The sequence below is a fragment of the Aptenodytes patagonicus genome, chromosome 1 (assembly GCF_965638725.1).
Source record: "Aptenodytes patagonicus chromosome 1, bAptPat1.pri.cur, whole genome shotgun sequence".
NCBI classification, from domain to species: Eukaryota; Metazoa; Chordata; class Aves; order Sphenisciformes; family Spheniscidae; genus Aptenodytes; species Aptenodytes patagonicus.
Window position 1 is genome coordinate 197,844,957 of NC_134949.1, and position 14,235 is coordinate 197,859,191.

Sequence of the window (14,235 nt, forward strand, 5' to 3'; positions counted from 1 at the left end):
GCACCTCAGTAGGAGGCGTGTTAACACCTCAGGAGTCTCTTTAGACTCCATGTCACACAAAAGGCAAGGTAGGAATCCCCGTTAACAGTTTCACAATCGGTTTCTCTGCTGTAGCAAGAGACTGATTTGTGCCAGAGCTTAGCACTAGTGACTGAAATAAGCGAAGACTTAGGCCACGTGAGTTGCACTTGAACCTTGGGTTTTATCTATGGGAATATTACCAGTGTAAGTAAAACTTTAACTACAGGATATTCTACAACAAAAGGAAATGCCTCAAGATACAGACAAAACCAGCTAAAGCTGCTTGCAAGGCATAGAAGTCTTGGGCAGTTCTGTTAGCAGAATTATTTCCACCGTTTTGTTTTCTGTGCTGGAAAAAGCATTTCCACTTCAGACTTCCAGGTTAAAAAAAAAAAAATCGCCCTGAGCTTGACTCCATGCAGTTCCAGTCACTGCCCATGACAGAGCAGAACTGGCACGACACAGATGCCGTGGTCAGCACATGAACCATGAGACACAGCAGAGTTAAACCCTCCACAACAGAGAACAAGAGGTGCCTGCCTAAACCATGTCCTGACTGGGACACGTTCAATCCTGTGTTCCTTGTAGTACTACAAGTGGGTGCTGGGACTTGCTCATCAGTGATCAGGAGGGTTCTCTGAAGAAAACCCAGTGCAACAGTACACTTAAAGTTTGGTTTCTTGTTAGATGCAAAAAGCATGTCCCTTCTGCAAACAGAAGATTCTAGCTAGCCTTAAGGACAGAGGTCTGTTTAACACTGAAATCTGAATGCTCAGCTAAGGTTTAAGTTACAGCTCATGTAAGCTCTGCATACTGAATATATGGAAACACTCAGCTTCTGCTGAATGTGAAAAATTTCATGATGTTCTGCTCTGACAGTTCGCCTCCAAGAACAGGCTAAAATAATTTTCAGAATACCAGTCTCAGGCCTATAGCCATGTTCTACAATTAGTTTCCAGCCTAAAGCCCATAAATAAAGAACAAATACAACTCAGTTTATTAGTTTAATGAGTCTACCATATTACAGACTAATGCAAACCAACATTAGAACAGTCACATAGTAATTAGTGTATCAGACCTCATCTAAGGGAGATTACTTGATCATAAATAATCCCTGTAACTAAAGGGATTAAACTTAGTTTTGTTGAAAATACCCCCTAAAAATGGATACAACAGTTTAAACTTAGTGTACACCTTACTAGCTGGTTTCAGTTTTCAAAACTAAGTGTTGCTGTAACAGACATTGCCCTATCGGAATGCCTACGATATTTTTGTTTCTTAAACTAAAAGTTAGGTTGTGCAATTCTAAAGAATTTATAGGAATTGCAACAGGAAAACAGTCAATATTAGCAACATACTACAATCAAACTGTTAAAACTAGTCCTTAATTCAATATTTAATGGATCACATTTAACACGAAGACACTGATGTTTTATAAGTACTAAAACAGACCAGATTTATCACTATTTTGAAGAGGCAGAAACTTATAAACTCAAAAGTTTAGTGACTCAGGCAGTCAAATTTAATCTTAAGCCATCCATGCAAGTTTTAGATAGCTCCTCTCTCAAAGCTGCTAAAAACAAACACTCTCCAACTCTCTTTAAAAAGGATCCAGTCCTTAACCCCTGTGTAGCATTAATGCTACTTTTTACTCTTCTACTTCAGCACTTGTTTCTTTGAGTGCATTGTTCTGTTTGGGGATAAATGCAGTGGCTTTTGATTCCAGTTCTCCCAGCTGTTCAAATGAAGAGACACATAGATCTTGATCTTTAACAGTATCCGACAGCTTCCACATTTTCTCCCGAATGCGTTGAGAATATCGCAAAGGGGTTACAATCTTCAGGTCTTTAGCACTGAAGTCATTTCCCTCATGGTGCATCTTCACACTTAGGAAAAGGGGAAAAAAAAAATCACTAAACATAGGCACACCATCATACAGATTACCTCCGTAGCATCTAGCAGAAACAGCAAGTCGTGATTCCTATTCAACTCTCTCCCATTCCCATAGCCAAAGGAAATGGGAAACAGCCCTTTCCCATTTATACAGTTAAAACCAGATGTATAACTCTTTTCTTGGGCAAAATATTTTGATCTGGAGAACCTCCTGAAAAGAGTTTCCAAAGGAAGATTCCCTCCCATTCCATCAGGGGGAAACTGTTCTTCCTGCTATGAGGGACAGCATACAGCTGCCAGGAGTCCAGCTTCACCAGCTGCCAAAGCTGAGCACAACTTTCCTAGGTCTGCTATCTTAGAAGAAACCTTGTGGCAAAAAGAATTTAAGTATTATCTGTTTTGCCCTGAGATTACTACCCAGATTTTTGCCACAAGATACAATTAAGAATCTTTACAGGACAGTTACATCTTGTTCACTTCTTCTGTGTTGTATGACATACAACCACATCTACATTTGAAAAGGGGAGGACTGGAGACACCTACTTTCTCTCTACCTAGCTCAGTGTGGAACTGCTACTGACATGTGGGCTGGGGGCAGGGAGGATCCTAAACCTGGAATTTACGTCTCTGCCACAGAGGTTTGATTACTCTGTAGTGAGGCATTCAAAAAGCAAAACAGTTTGAGTAAGTAGAGGAATTTATTTAAAAAGACTTCCTTCTGAAGGAAGAGGAAGCAATCCTAAAAACTAAGCTCTTGAGAGCTTTTAACTAGGTGTTCACAAATGCAGTGCCTACCTGTTTCAACAGGACACAAACATTACCGTTGCCCCAGACACTGCAAACTTTCCATAGTTACCTGAAGTAATCTTACCTTTCCAAGTATGGTGTGGTAGATGGATTGTACCTCATTAAATAAGATGTGTCATTCTTCTCAGGAGAATTAACTGCTTGGGCTATATCTTTTACCCCATCCTCATTCTGCTCTTCTGTTTCACATTTTCCATTCTTTTTTGTACGTTCTTTAGTCTTGTGCTTTTTATTCTTTTTTGGCAAGATTTCTTCTCTCGGTTTCAAGTCTAAATCCATTTCTGCTTTTTTGATCACTTCGCTGCTAGTCTCTGACTTCTTGTCATCACTCTCTGCTTTTTGGTCATCAGAGCTGAGATCCTTGAAGGCCTCCTGAACTCGCTCTACAGATGAATTTGGTTCCTTGCTGACTTCCACTACCTCTTTTAAATGAGCTTCTATCACAGTTCCCCCTAAAATTGAAATATTGAAGAAAGCACAGCTGTGATTAGTTACAACTAAAGAGAAGTTAATGTTTTAGAGAGATCTCTGAAATCTTAAAGCTTTACATATGAGAATGAAAGTGAAGTATGTGTTGAGTCTGAGCACAGTAATTTAAGTTACTAATAATTTTAGTCACCTTCAAGAACCTGCAACCTGAAAACTCAGGACAAGTACATCCTGAAAAGTCATTCTCTTCCTTCCCAAGCACAGCAGCTCTGAACAAGTATTTCAGTCAGTTTCTGGGACCAAATACTTGTCAGGTTACACTATATTGAACAAGACTGTATATGGCTACTTTGCTTCCAAAATTGGAATATTTACCACCTTTAATTGTCACTATGCCATAACACGACCATGCATCTGCTAGTGAAGGAGTTTGTGTCAGAGGCAACCGATTTTTAGTTCACAAGGATGTTTTTATTTACTCTTTGATTATCAGGCTAAAATAGCTGGACAACATTGCTTTGATAGAGTTTGAATATGAAAGCATCTCCGCTACTCATTTTAACATGCCCACAATTGAAAAGGATTAGTTTAGTCAAGGTTGTTTTTCAAAGATAATTGAGTACAAAACAATCACAGAGAAGTTTCCATGAAATAGAATTTAACATAGGCACAAATAGTTTAAACAGTTAGCTTGTGTTGCCTGTCAAGCCAGACATTTGACTAGAATACTCAGACTTACCATCCTTAGACTTTAAAAGGCTTTCAGTATTTTTCATGGTATCTATTAGTGTGTGCCGCAGTTCATCTTTAGGCTGGAAAAAAGTTGTACTGTTTTAGAAAAACAATTCCAAAATTAATCATCATTTCAGCTTATTTGGTATAACAGTTACAGGGAAAGTGGTACAGACCACATGATGTTCATGTTACAAACGCTTTATTTAAAGCTGTTCAGACGTAAGTCAGAACACAAGTGAATCCTGTATTTTCTGTATCTGATGCACTAAGGCTGTATTTGATGCCCTGAAATCTTGCTGATATTAAAGCACTGGAATTAAGTCCATCAATAAATGTAAAATTAAGTTCTGCTTTGGGTTTCTAGTGATACTAGAAGTCTCAGTCCTTAATTTCTTCTAGGCAGAACATCATATGGTATTTTGATGATCCTAAACCTTTCTTCTTGAAAGCAGTATCTACAGTGGTTACAGAGCAAACCAAATTCAATTTTTTTTTTATGTTCAAGTAGGTCACATGGCTTTCCTTCTACCATAAAAGGATTTATTAAAATCAGAAGTAGTTGTATTTTACATACCATACTTTCATGCCTTTGTATTTGTTAGTCTCAAACTTCAAGACAAGCTGCTCACCATTGCTCCTGCCAAAATGGCTTCCTCATAGACAGCAATAAGCTTTTCAAGAGGCCCCATCTGTTCAAGACGCATGCAGCAGATCCAATATTTTGCAAGCTTTTTAGCCCCAGGAATGCTCTGTGTCAGATCTTCCAACATGACACGTACTTCATCGCCTTGACATCCCTACAAGAGCAGAGATTAAAATACAGCGAACATTTTGAGGTGCTGTATTTAGCTTCTTTTGAACTAGAAAGCAAGTATTTTTTCTTTCTTTGTAGAATAACCATGAAAGTTGAAGATGTCAAGTATTTCCAAGACTGAACTATGAACTTAAGCAGAACTGTCATTCACCTATTTTTCCGAATGAGAATTATTTATACAGTATTGTAAGTAGAAGGGATAGTAGAGTGCATAGACATCTTCAGAACTACTTAAAGCAGGCTTTTTCAGAAGTCCAGGCAAGTTTCTGCAAATGCAAACTTGTTTTAGATTAATTACTTCATAGCTTCTTTCATTACATTATAGCTTTTCTACTTTATTATGTTACCATTATTGCCTAATCTTATTGCGTAGTTCAGTAAGTTAGTGAAGCTTAAGTGAGAACTAATTTCTTCAGGTGTCAGCAAAAAGCTATGATATTGCTTAACTTGGGGAGCAATTAGTCCCCTGAATCTGATTCACAGGTCCAGCACACCCATAGGACTTGCGTGTTGTAGGGACCTATACAATTAGAACTTGGTAGGCAAGGGACTGAATACCTGTTCGGTTAACTGCAGACATTCTTCAAGAGTCTTGTTGACCTTCTCACTATGTAATACATGCTCTAAAGAATCACCAGAAGAGAATTCTTGTTCTTCACTTGTAGACTGGGGTCCCAGAAGCACAGATATAGGAGGTCTCCTCATCACTTTTCCTCTAGACGCCCTCCATTCATCCAGGCGAGCTCTGCATTTAAAATATTATTAGCTGAAGTGACAGATGTTTTGTTTTTTTTACATTGACTGACACTAACTAGGATAAGTCATACAAAGATGTACTTTCCAAATAGTCCTCAGGTCCTCTCCCTTTAATCCTAAAAGGAATACAGCTGCCATTTAGTCCTGCATGGAAATTTCAGAACCATGCATATCACTGTCTGCTTTAGGTATCTATCAGGTCAGAACACTTTAATGTCTCCCTTTCCAGCAGCAACAAGAGACTTAGGTTACAGGCCCTTTTTTTCAAGAGAAGGTAAAAAATGCTTCCAATTTATTCATCTGTGCCACCTCTCTTCCCTAATCCCACTTTAAACCAGAAAACTAGAAACTATCTCTAAAGACACAAAGCATGGAGAGCCGCCCAGAACAACCCTATCACACAGCTTTTAAAATCTGAAACTGATGTATAAGTGTAATTCAGTCTTCATATATATTTCATTTCAACCCCATCCCCCTAGACCACCAGTTTTTAGTAAGTGTGACTTTCTACGAGGAGCTCTACCAAAAATACTAAATAACTTTTAGATTATGAATCTTCACCCCATCATCTAAGCTGCATTCACCAAGCTGAAAAATATCATTGACAAGCGCTCTCCTTCAGTCCATAAACATGCCCACTTCTATATACATCCTGCATCAGTCATTTTTTTTTTAAAGCAGTGGCATGCATGTGCAATTCACTTACAGGATTATCTGTCATGCTTAAGGCTGTCACAGCACTTAGCCTAAAAACCAGAGAGCTCGAGCAATATAAATTTTCTATTTATAACAGCAGGGGACAAGCTGTAAGCCTGAAGAACTGCTGCAATTAATACTGAGAAATCAGGATTCAGACTAAGTCTACAGTTTTAGTCTGCTGCCCTTGGGAATCAAGTTCAAACACTCAGTTCTCTTATTTTTCAGCGCATCTACAGCAAGAAATAGATCAAAATAGATACTCTTGGAAAGAAGGTCTAAATACCTCCCAAGATCAAGCTACGACAGTAATTTGGTTACCTTCTCTCTTCTGCTGACTCTTTTGGCAGAACAGATTTTCTGTTGCCTTTAGTTTTAGAATCCTGTCCCAACTTTGTGCCAGGAACAACAGAAATTGGTTTTGCTGGAGCTTCTGGTCTTGCATCTTCACAAAAATCTGCACATTTCTTCACTCCTAGTGCGCTGCGGTCAGAATTGTTAGAAGCAGCCTTTGGTGGCTGTGGTCCCCTTCCACCAATCATTTTTTGGACTGTTACTTTCTTTGGCACTACGGCAGATGTTAGTTGCCGTTTCTTCAGACGGGACTGTGAGTTAATAGCAGCTTTGTCAGATGGTTTGCTCTGGAATGGGAGGGCACCATTTGGTTTTACAGAATTAGGGTAGTTTGTGACTTTGATAGTCTTCAGAACTACACTACAGCTGCTCGTGGACAAAGAACTTGCTGCTGGTTTGGTAGCAAGAGGAAGCTTCTTGCCTGGCAAAGAACTCTTTTCCCCCTCACTTTTTGGTGCTTTTCGGAAGGAGTTTACCTTGGATTGGATAACTTTGCCACGATAAGTACCAAGCACTGGTTTCTTTGGTAGGATGACACTTGAACTTTGTTTTTCTGCAATCAATTTCTTCTCTTTTATGCTTTTTATTTGCAAGAAGGTCTTGCTAAGTGACACATGCTGAGATTTTATTTCAGTGACTTCATCCTTGGAAGCATGATCTTCAGGATTATAGTTTGTGCCCGATATGGAATTTGTCAGTGTGATTGTGGAAGAGTTTAAAATAACATTTTCTTCTGAGGTTCCGCTTGATTGGTCCCATGACTGTTTATTAGTATTCTCTTTATTTTCCTGAAGTCAAAAGCATATCCATGGAGATGTTAGAAGTACATTCATGCTGCATGTTACTTGTTTCCAAAGAGGCTTTTGCTCATTTACAGGACTAAAGTGGTTAACAGTAAATGCCACTTTAAAAGTAACTAAAGTAGTAGTTTATATATACTGAGTAGAATATTTGTCAACTATTATTGCAGAATTCACATTAAAAAAATGACATAACGATTATTTAAATTCTGCCTTGGAAGTAAGAAGGCCTAACCTGAGGGCTACACTCTTCTTCTAGAAACAACTCTCTTAAAGCAACTGCTGGCTTTTAACTGCCAAAATCACCTTCTAAGAGCCATAGAGTAGAATCTTGCTTTATGCTGTATAGAGTCAAAAGCAGTATCTCAGTTTGCCTACCGCATTACTTAACGGCAGCATCATTCCTCCGCTTAGTGTGGATAGCCTACTAACACAAGGTAGTGAGTAAAGCCTTTAATTAGGGCATTAGGATATGTTACCAGAAGAGGGAGAATTTCTTACTAATGAGCTGTAGGAGGCTGTAGTTAAGAATAAACACGTGAGTTTTATATGGCCTTACTACTCCCTGAAACTCTCAACCATATGTTCTCAGCATAACCCTAGCCCAGAGGCCATGAGAAGTGGGACCTAGTCTTTTCATCCAAAGATGCTCTACAGCAAGTAATTAGGCATTGTCCAAGCAGCAGCTTATGGAAGAGTGAAAGATCCAAAGGCAGGAAAAAAAAAAATATGTGAACAACACATGGAAGTCTGCAGAAGCTGATACTCTTCTCCTTCAAGGAAGATGCCCTTGAATTGTGAGAAAAATACACTGCATCTCATTTCCTGATCTGTCATTCAGGCTTAAAAGTTAGATTTGACCAAGCCAATAACTAGAGCTTGAGTACAAGGGCTGCTGTTTAAGAAAGCTACGTAGTTTAACTCAATTTCAAAATCACACGAGACATTAACACAGACCAAAATAACTCCCTTCAGGAAGTTTCTAAAAAAACTTTGTTCTCACTTTTGGAATTTTTCCCCTCAACACTCAGTTTTGAAGTTTTAAGGTTTTTGCTTTCCTCCTCAAATAACCCCAGGTCTCTCAAATCTTTTGGAACTCAAACTCAAAACCATCTAATATGAACACAGGTTTTGTGTCTATTTTTTTTTTCCCCCTCACCTTTCCCTGAGAACAGGTCTGGAGAAGAATCTGTATTTTGCTACTTCTAAGCAGCACAACCATGTGCATCTTAATTCTGGAAAAGTGACACAAAATGATATAGGGAAAACATTCCCTTGAACTCTCATTAGGTATTAGCATCTACTTAGATTTGCCAGCATCACCACACATTCAACAGTTGTTTTGTTACTCATTTGGTTTTTTTCCAAGTAAGAGTACAATAGAAGAATTCTCTACTCTGACAGAAGACCTTGCTCAGATTTTAAATAAATTCCCTGAAGACTGAAAATATATCCCAAAAGTTCTGAGAGTCTCAAGAAAAGTTGTTAAATCTTAATCATTATTTCAGCAATAACGGTATCCTCTTTAACCCCCTCTCCAGTCAGGTACAAACTGAATATCAATAAGACCCATTACATACAGTAACGCGACAGCTCTCTAAAAAGCATATATTAAGCAGTCACTGAATAAAGTTTTAACAAACTGCACCTCTGCACCTGCAAACTTCTCATGCTCTGGAGTCATAAATTTAAATACAGTTTAAGGGAGTGGAATGTTGTAGCCACAGGAACAGAATGCCATCGGTATTTGAATTATCAGTCAAAAACTTACCATTCCTGGCTTTGAAGATGTTGAGAGCTGTATTTTCTCTTGCAGTTTATTGCTAGTTGCTCTCCTAGTTCTGCTACTGTTTAAAAAAAAAATAAGACATCTTAAATCATCCTGCAACATAACAAAGGAATGTATTTTTAGAGTAAGTTCACATGATCCAGGTGGCAGTCTGCAGGCTGAATTCACACTGAAGCATTTCTGTTCAGCTTGGACTCTTCCTCCAGAAAAAACAAATGGCTAAGGAACCACTGATCAGGGCCTAGGCTGCAAAACATCCCTTCTTGCACCATAAAGAACTGGCTAACAGAGGGGAAGAAAAGAGAACAGACCCTATTTACTGCAGGTGTCATTCTCATGTTTAAGGATGAACACCAACCTGTCTGGCCTGATGCGTCTGCTACAGAAGGTCAAGTTTCTAAATGCTGCAGCTGAGGGGGAAGCGGGAGCAGCACAAGGAGTTGAAGCTCAGCTACTGCAATCATCAGAGGCCAGGCCATTTGAGGCGAGTCTGAACAAGGATACATAGTTCCGACCACACTGACAGGTTCCAAAATCTGCAGTCAGGCACCAGAGCTGGCATCAGACTACCCAGTAAGTAATAAAACCACCAAGACCGGCATTGTCTCCTGGCAACTATGAAAATGTATTGACAGCTCAGAAGAAAGACATCTCAGTTTAAAGTTGCAAATGCAAATTCTTCCTCAAATGCTTCATGATGCATTCACATATAAAACATGTGGCACTATTGCACGTGACTGAAAATTAACATTCCAGTTAGCAACTGATATCTTTGCATCAGATGATCTTCTGGAAGCTAGCTGAGTTGAAAATGAAGGTACATTAGTGAGGATAAAGATACATTAGTGACTTTGAAATACTGGAGAAAGCAGTCTGCATCACGCTATCACCTCCATGTCATCTATGATAGAGAATACACGTTAAGGGGACTGATCAGAAGTCAGTGTGGAACAGTGATAGCTTCACAAAAGGGAAATATCCGCAAAATAAAAGCATTAGTCATACCCATATACATGATGGCTCTAAACAATGAGTTAACTGAAGACTATGAAAAGCCCTGGAATTTCATAGCCAGAGAAGAAACTGAAAGCAAGGAAAAGTAAAGTAGATCAAATGCTAAATTAAGAGTATTGCTACAATGAAAGTAGTTAGCACTGACTTTCTAACACGAGATAGCTCTCTACAACATGAAAGCACTTGCCTTTTCCTGCTACACAGAGGAAATCTTTGACAGATTATATTTACCCTTGTCATTTATGTGTATTTTATATTCAAAGGTAATTGTTCAGTTAGATTTGTACTACTAAGTAATTCTGTGCTGTTGAACATGGGACCATGCCACCTCAAGTATACAAAATGGTAAGCAAGACTTCCCATTTAGATAGGGACAAATTTACCATTTGCAAAAACATTAAAATGTGACAAAGCTACACCACGAACTAATGTTAGAGCTAGCACCCTCTGTACTCCTTCACCCCACTGCCTTCCCTAGAGAAACTTCTGTTGCTTATTGGAAGGTCTTATACTAAATGTCCAGACTTTAGACAACAGCAGGAAGAAGATTTAAATACAAGTCAATAAAAAGAAACACTACTAATTGGTGATAGGTGCCCATATTCTGTTTACCGAACATTATGCCTACTTGTTGGCCATCACACAGGCTGGGTTTTATTACAGTATATTTGCTTTTAGCAGAAAACAGTGAATTAGTAACTATAAAATACAATGAAGCTAGATCAAGTGGATTGTGAACACATGCAGCATAGCCTGAGTAGAGAGAGGGGAAAAAATGTTATTTGCAGAAGGAAGGTTATAGAGGCAAACAGCAAAGTGGCATCTGAAATAAAAGCTCTGCCATGAAGGTATCCTGTCCTGTCTCAGCCTCTAGAGGAGCAGATAATATGCTTCATGAATTGCATCTATTATGCATTTGCTTAGCAAAAACTTCTAGCATTTGCTGACAATAAAAGGACTTTAGGAAATCCGTGTGGTCACCAGTCTTGTTGCGTGGTCTCACCTTTTGGTTGAGGTTCTCTGCAAGAACTGCTATTTACATCTTTCCCACCAACCATGGACCTTTCTAAAGGAACCTAAACCATAGTGGAAATACTACCTGATTGATGCCTCGTTTTCTTGGATGGGCACGCCAGAAAAGGTCTTTTTTCTTGACAGATATTCTTCAACTTTTTGTCGTCTTTGTTCTAGTGGGTTTTAGAAAAATACTTATTACATTTTCAGCTAAAATAGTAATGCCAGACAAACTTTGTCACTTAGAAAAGAGGAAGTGCAATTAGAAAAGCATCAAGACATTATAAAACATAGACACTGTGGATTAAGAAAGTCTTTGGTTTAATATTTACATCTTATGATGTCTTACACATTCTTTCATTTCTTGAGAAAGGCTATATTCAAGGGGTGGTTGAATGTAATTTCACAGCTATACAAGATGGCTGTTTTGCTGCATTAAGCTAAAAGAAACACGATTTTGTGATCTGAAGAAATCAGGCTCTTCCTTTTTGCTTCTGGATGCCTGTCCAGTATTTCACATACTTACTGTTGGTTCAGCAAGCACACTTTTCACTTTGACAGTAGTGAGGTAAGTATAGCACACATGAAAAACACCATGCACGTGAACCTAACTGACCATCTGTAAAATCATTTGCTTCTCTTCCATTGTCACCTGGGCATCTGCACAAGTGTTGGACCAATGGGAGTGTTAATAACAGCACAAAATGATCCTGAAAAGATCTTAAGCCAGCTGTCACTGTCTTAATACAGAAAGTCATTCCAGAACAGGATATTGTTTCCCATGTTTTCACTGGTTGACTGCACACCAGAGACTTACATCCCTAATAGGACTACATTGTTGATCTTTTTCAGAGACCTTTCCTTATCCCCATAGGGAGCTAGTGACCTCAGCTTGCTGGAAGCAGCTGGGATAAGATGGTCCTGCCACCCAAAGCAAGCTCAAGCATCCACACAGCCAGTCTAGACAGTTAAGACTCCAAGTCTTACAACTGTTTCACGTGCAGTGGGATGTGAGTGTCCTGGTTTCAGCTGGGATAGAGTTAATTTTCTTCCTAGTAGCTGGTACAGTGCTGTGTTTTGGATTTAGGATGAGAATAATGTGATAACACACTGATGTTTTAGTTGTTCTGAGCAGTGTTTATAGTAAGGACTTTGCAGCTTCCCATGCTCTGCCAGCAAGGAGGTGCATAAGAAGCTGGGAGGGAGCACAGCCAGGACAGCTGACCCAAACTGGCCAAAGGGGTAGTCCATACCATATGATGTCATGCTGAACAAAAAACTGGGAGGAGTTGGCCAGGGGGGCGTAGCAGCTGCTCAGGAACTGGCTAGGCATCAGTCAGTGGGTGGTAAGCAATTGCATTGTGCATCACTTGTTTTGTATATTCTTTTATCATTATTATTATTATTTTCCCTTTCTTTTCTGTCCTATTAAGTTATCTTTATCTCAAGCCATGAGTTTTACCTTTTTTCCGATTGTCTCCCCCGTCCCCCCTGGGGGAGAGTGAGCAAATGGCTGTATGGTATTTAGCTGCCTGCCAGGTTAAACCACAACATGGAGCAAGGAGTTAAAGCATTATCTTTGACCTGGAACAACAATTCCTTTATGGCATTCAGGAACTCATGGCATTGTGCCATCCTCCATCATAGACAGGCTCATTCAGCAGTGGAAGTCTTCAATGACCTTGCGTAGAAAACCCAACTCCTGCACCTCCTAGGCAGGCATGAGTCCCCTTTTGAATCTGTTTGCCCATGTTCTTTATCTTTCATATTTTGTCTTGCCCATTGCTCTTGATTCACACTTCAGAAATCTCTGCAAGGTCCATCAACATGTTCTCTCAACGCCGAGTTATTTCTGTATTACTGAAGTCCAGACAGTAGAAATTGCTAAAACATTAGTGCCTTTGAGAACCTGAATGTTAATCCTGAAGAGAAGTAAGCACTTGATTGCACGCTCTCCATAGGAAAAAGTTGTCATCCCACAGAATGGGGTAATTACCCTCAGAACCTCCTCCTAGTATAGGAGAGCTGAGAAAGGAAAGTTCTTTCTCATGCACTGACACACCAAAGCCTGAAACACACAGCCAGCAGAGTGGACTAAGACTTAGGCTTGCGGCAACACTCCGTTTCACTTAGGATATAGTGCTTTTTTAACACAGCTGTCCAAGCCCACGCTGAATGAAGCCCAAGAGTCAGTGTACATCACCTGCTTCTGAAGAGGTGTACACCAGTAGTACACCAAAGGTGTACCTGCCAAGAGATGCTGCACAGCAGCGAGCTCAGCGTGCATTCTAGAGCCTTCCAGGCACCTTCTGCTTCAGAAACTTGCGTCTTGCCGACTCCAAACGGCAAAGCCCCATCAAAGCAATTCAGTTCGTTTAACTTGCAGAAGCCAAACCGGTTAGAAAGTCATAAACAGAAGAGTGCAGGTCTAGATCGGAGCATCTGCTTGTTTCAATAGGGTGCTCTTAAGTTAGGGCGTGCCTTTTATCGTGAAGAAAGGCTTTCACTCCAGAAGCCCTGCCCGGGGGCGGGGGAGAGCACCAGCCCCAGCCCCAGCCCTGCGAGGGGAAGGTGAAGTCTCATCGACCCGCTCCCACCGGTCAGAAGCTCTAAGGCCACGACAGCGGGCGCTGCTGCCCAGACCTGCCCGGTCTCCGACCCCACCTGAGGCGCTTGCCCTCGTCTCCCGTTTCCCGTGAAGAGCGACCAGCTCCCCTCTCCCACCGGCTCCTCCCTACGCGGCGGCCGGGAGCGGAGGGCGGTTCGGCCCCTCAGCGCTTTGTCTCCCGGTGCCCGCCCCGCAGCCTTACCTCGGTACGCCGGCTCGGACCTGCGGCTGGCCGGGAGCTGGGGAGGGGAACGCGCCGCCATGGCTGCCCGCGATCTAAAGGCGGTTGAGAGGGGTGGCGCGCGGCGCCGCCGCCGCCGTTTGAATCACCCGCCGCACAGCGCCTCCCTGATTGGGCCGGCCGCGGGACTTGAACTGGCCAATGGCGAGCGGGAGGGCGATGCCGGCTGCGCCCGCTGCGGCGGCCGGGCCGGCAGGGGGCGGGCCGGGGTGTCCGCTGGGTGGGCGGGGCGGCCGTTGGAGCGAGAGGCGGTGGGAAGATGGC

The 14,235-nt window shown here is 41.1% G+C and overlaps 1 protein-coding gene across 1 annotated transcript; it reads right to left on the bottom strand.

Annotated features, from left to right (window-relative positions):
• Positions 1 to 1,012: 1,012 nt before the first annotated feature.
• Positions 1,013 to 14,022, bottom strand: CKAP2 (cytoskeleton associated protein 2). The gene is made up of 9 exons (XM_076353201.1): positions 13,933 to 14,022; positions 11,208 to 11,295; positions 9,077 to 9,152; positions 6,473 to 7,293; positions 5,258 to 5,444; positions 4,515 to 4,682; positions 3,890 to 3,962; positions 2,786 to 3,173; positions 1,013 to 1,907 (listed from the first exon to the last, which is right to left on the bottom strand). The coding sequence occupies exons 1-9, from the start codon at positions 13,991 to 13,993 to the stop codon at positions 1,670 to 1,672; spliced, it is 2,100 nt and encodes a 699-aa protein (XP_076209316.1). The 5' UTR covers positions 13,994 to 14,022; the 3' UTR covers positions 1,013 to 1,669.
• Between the last annotated feature and the right edge of the window lie 213 nt (positions 14,023 to 14,235).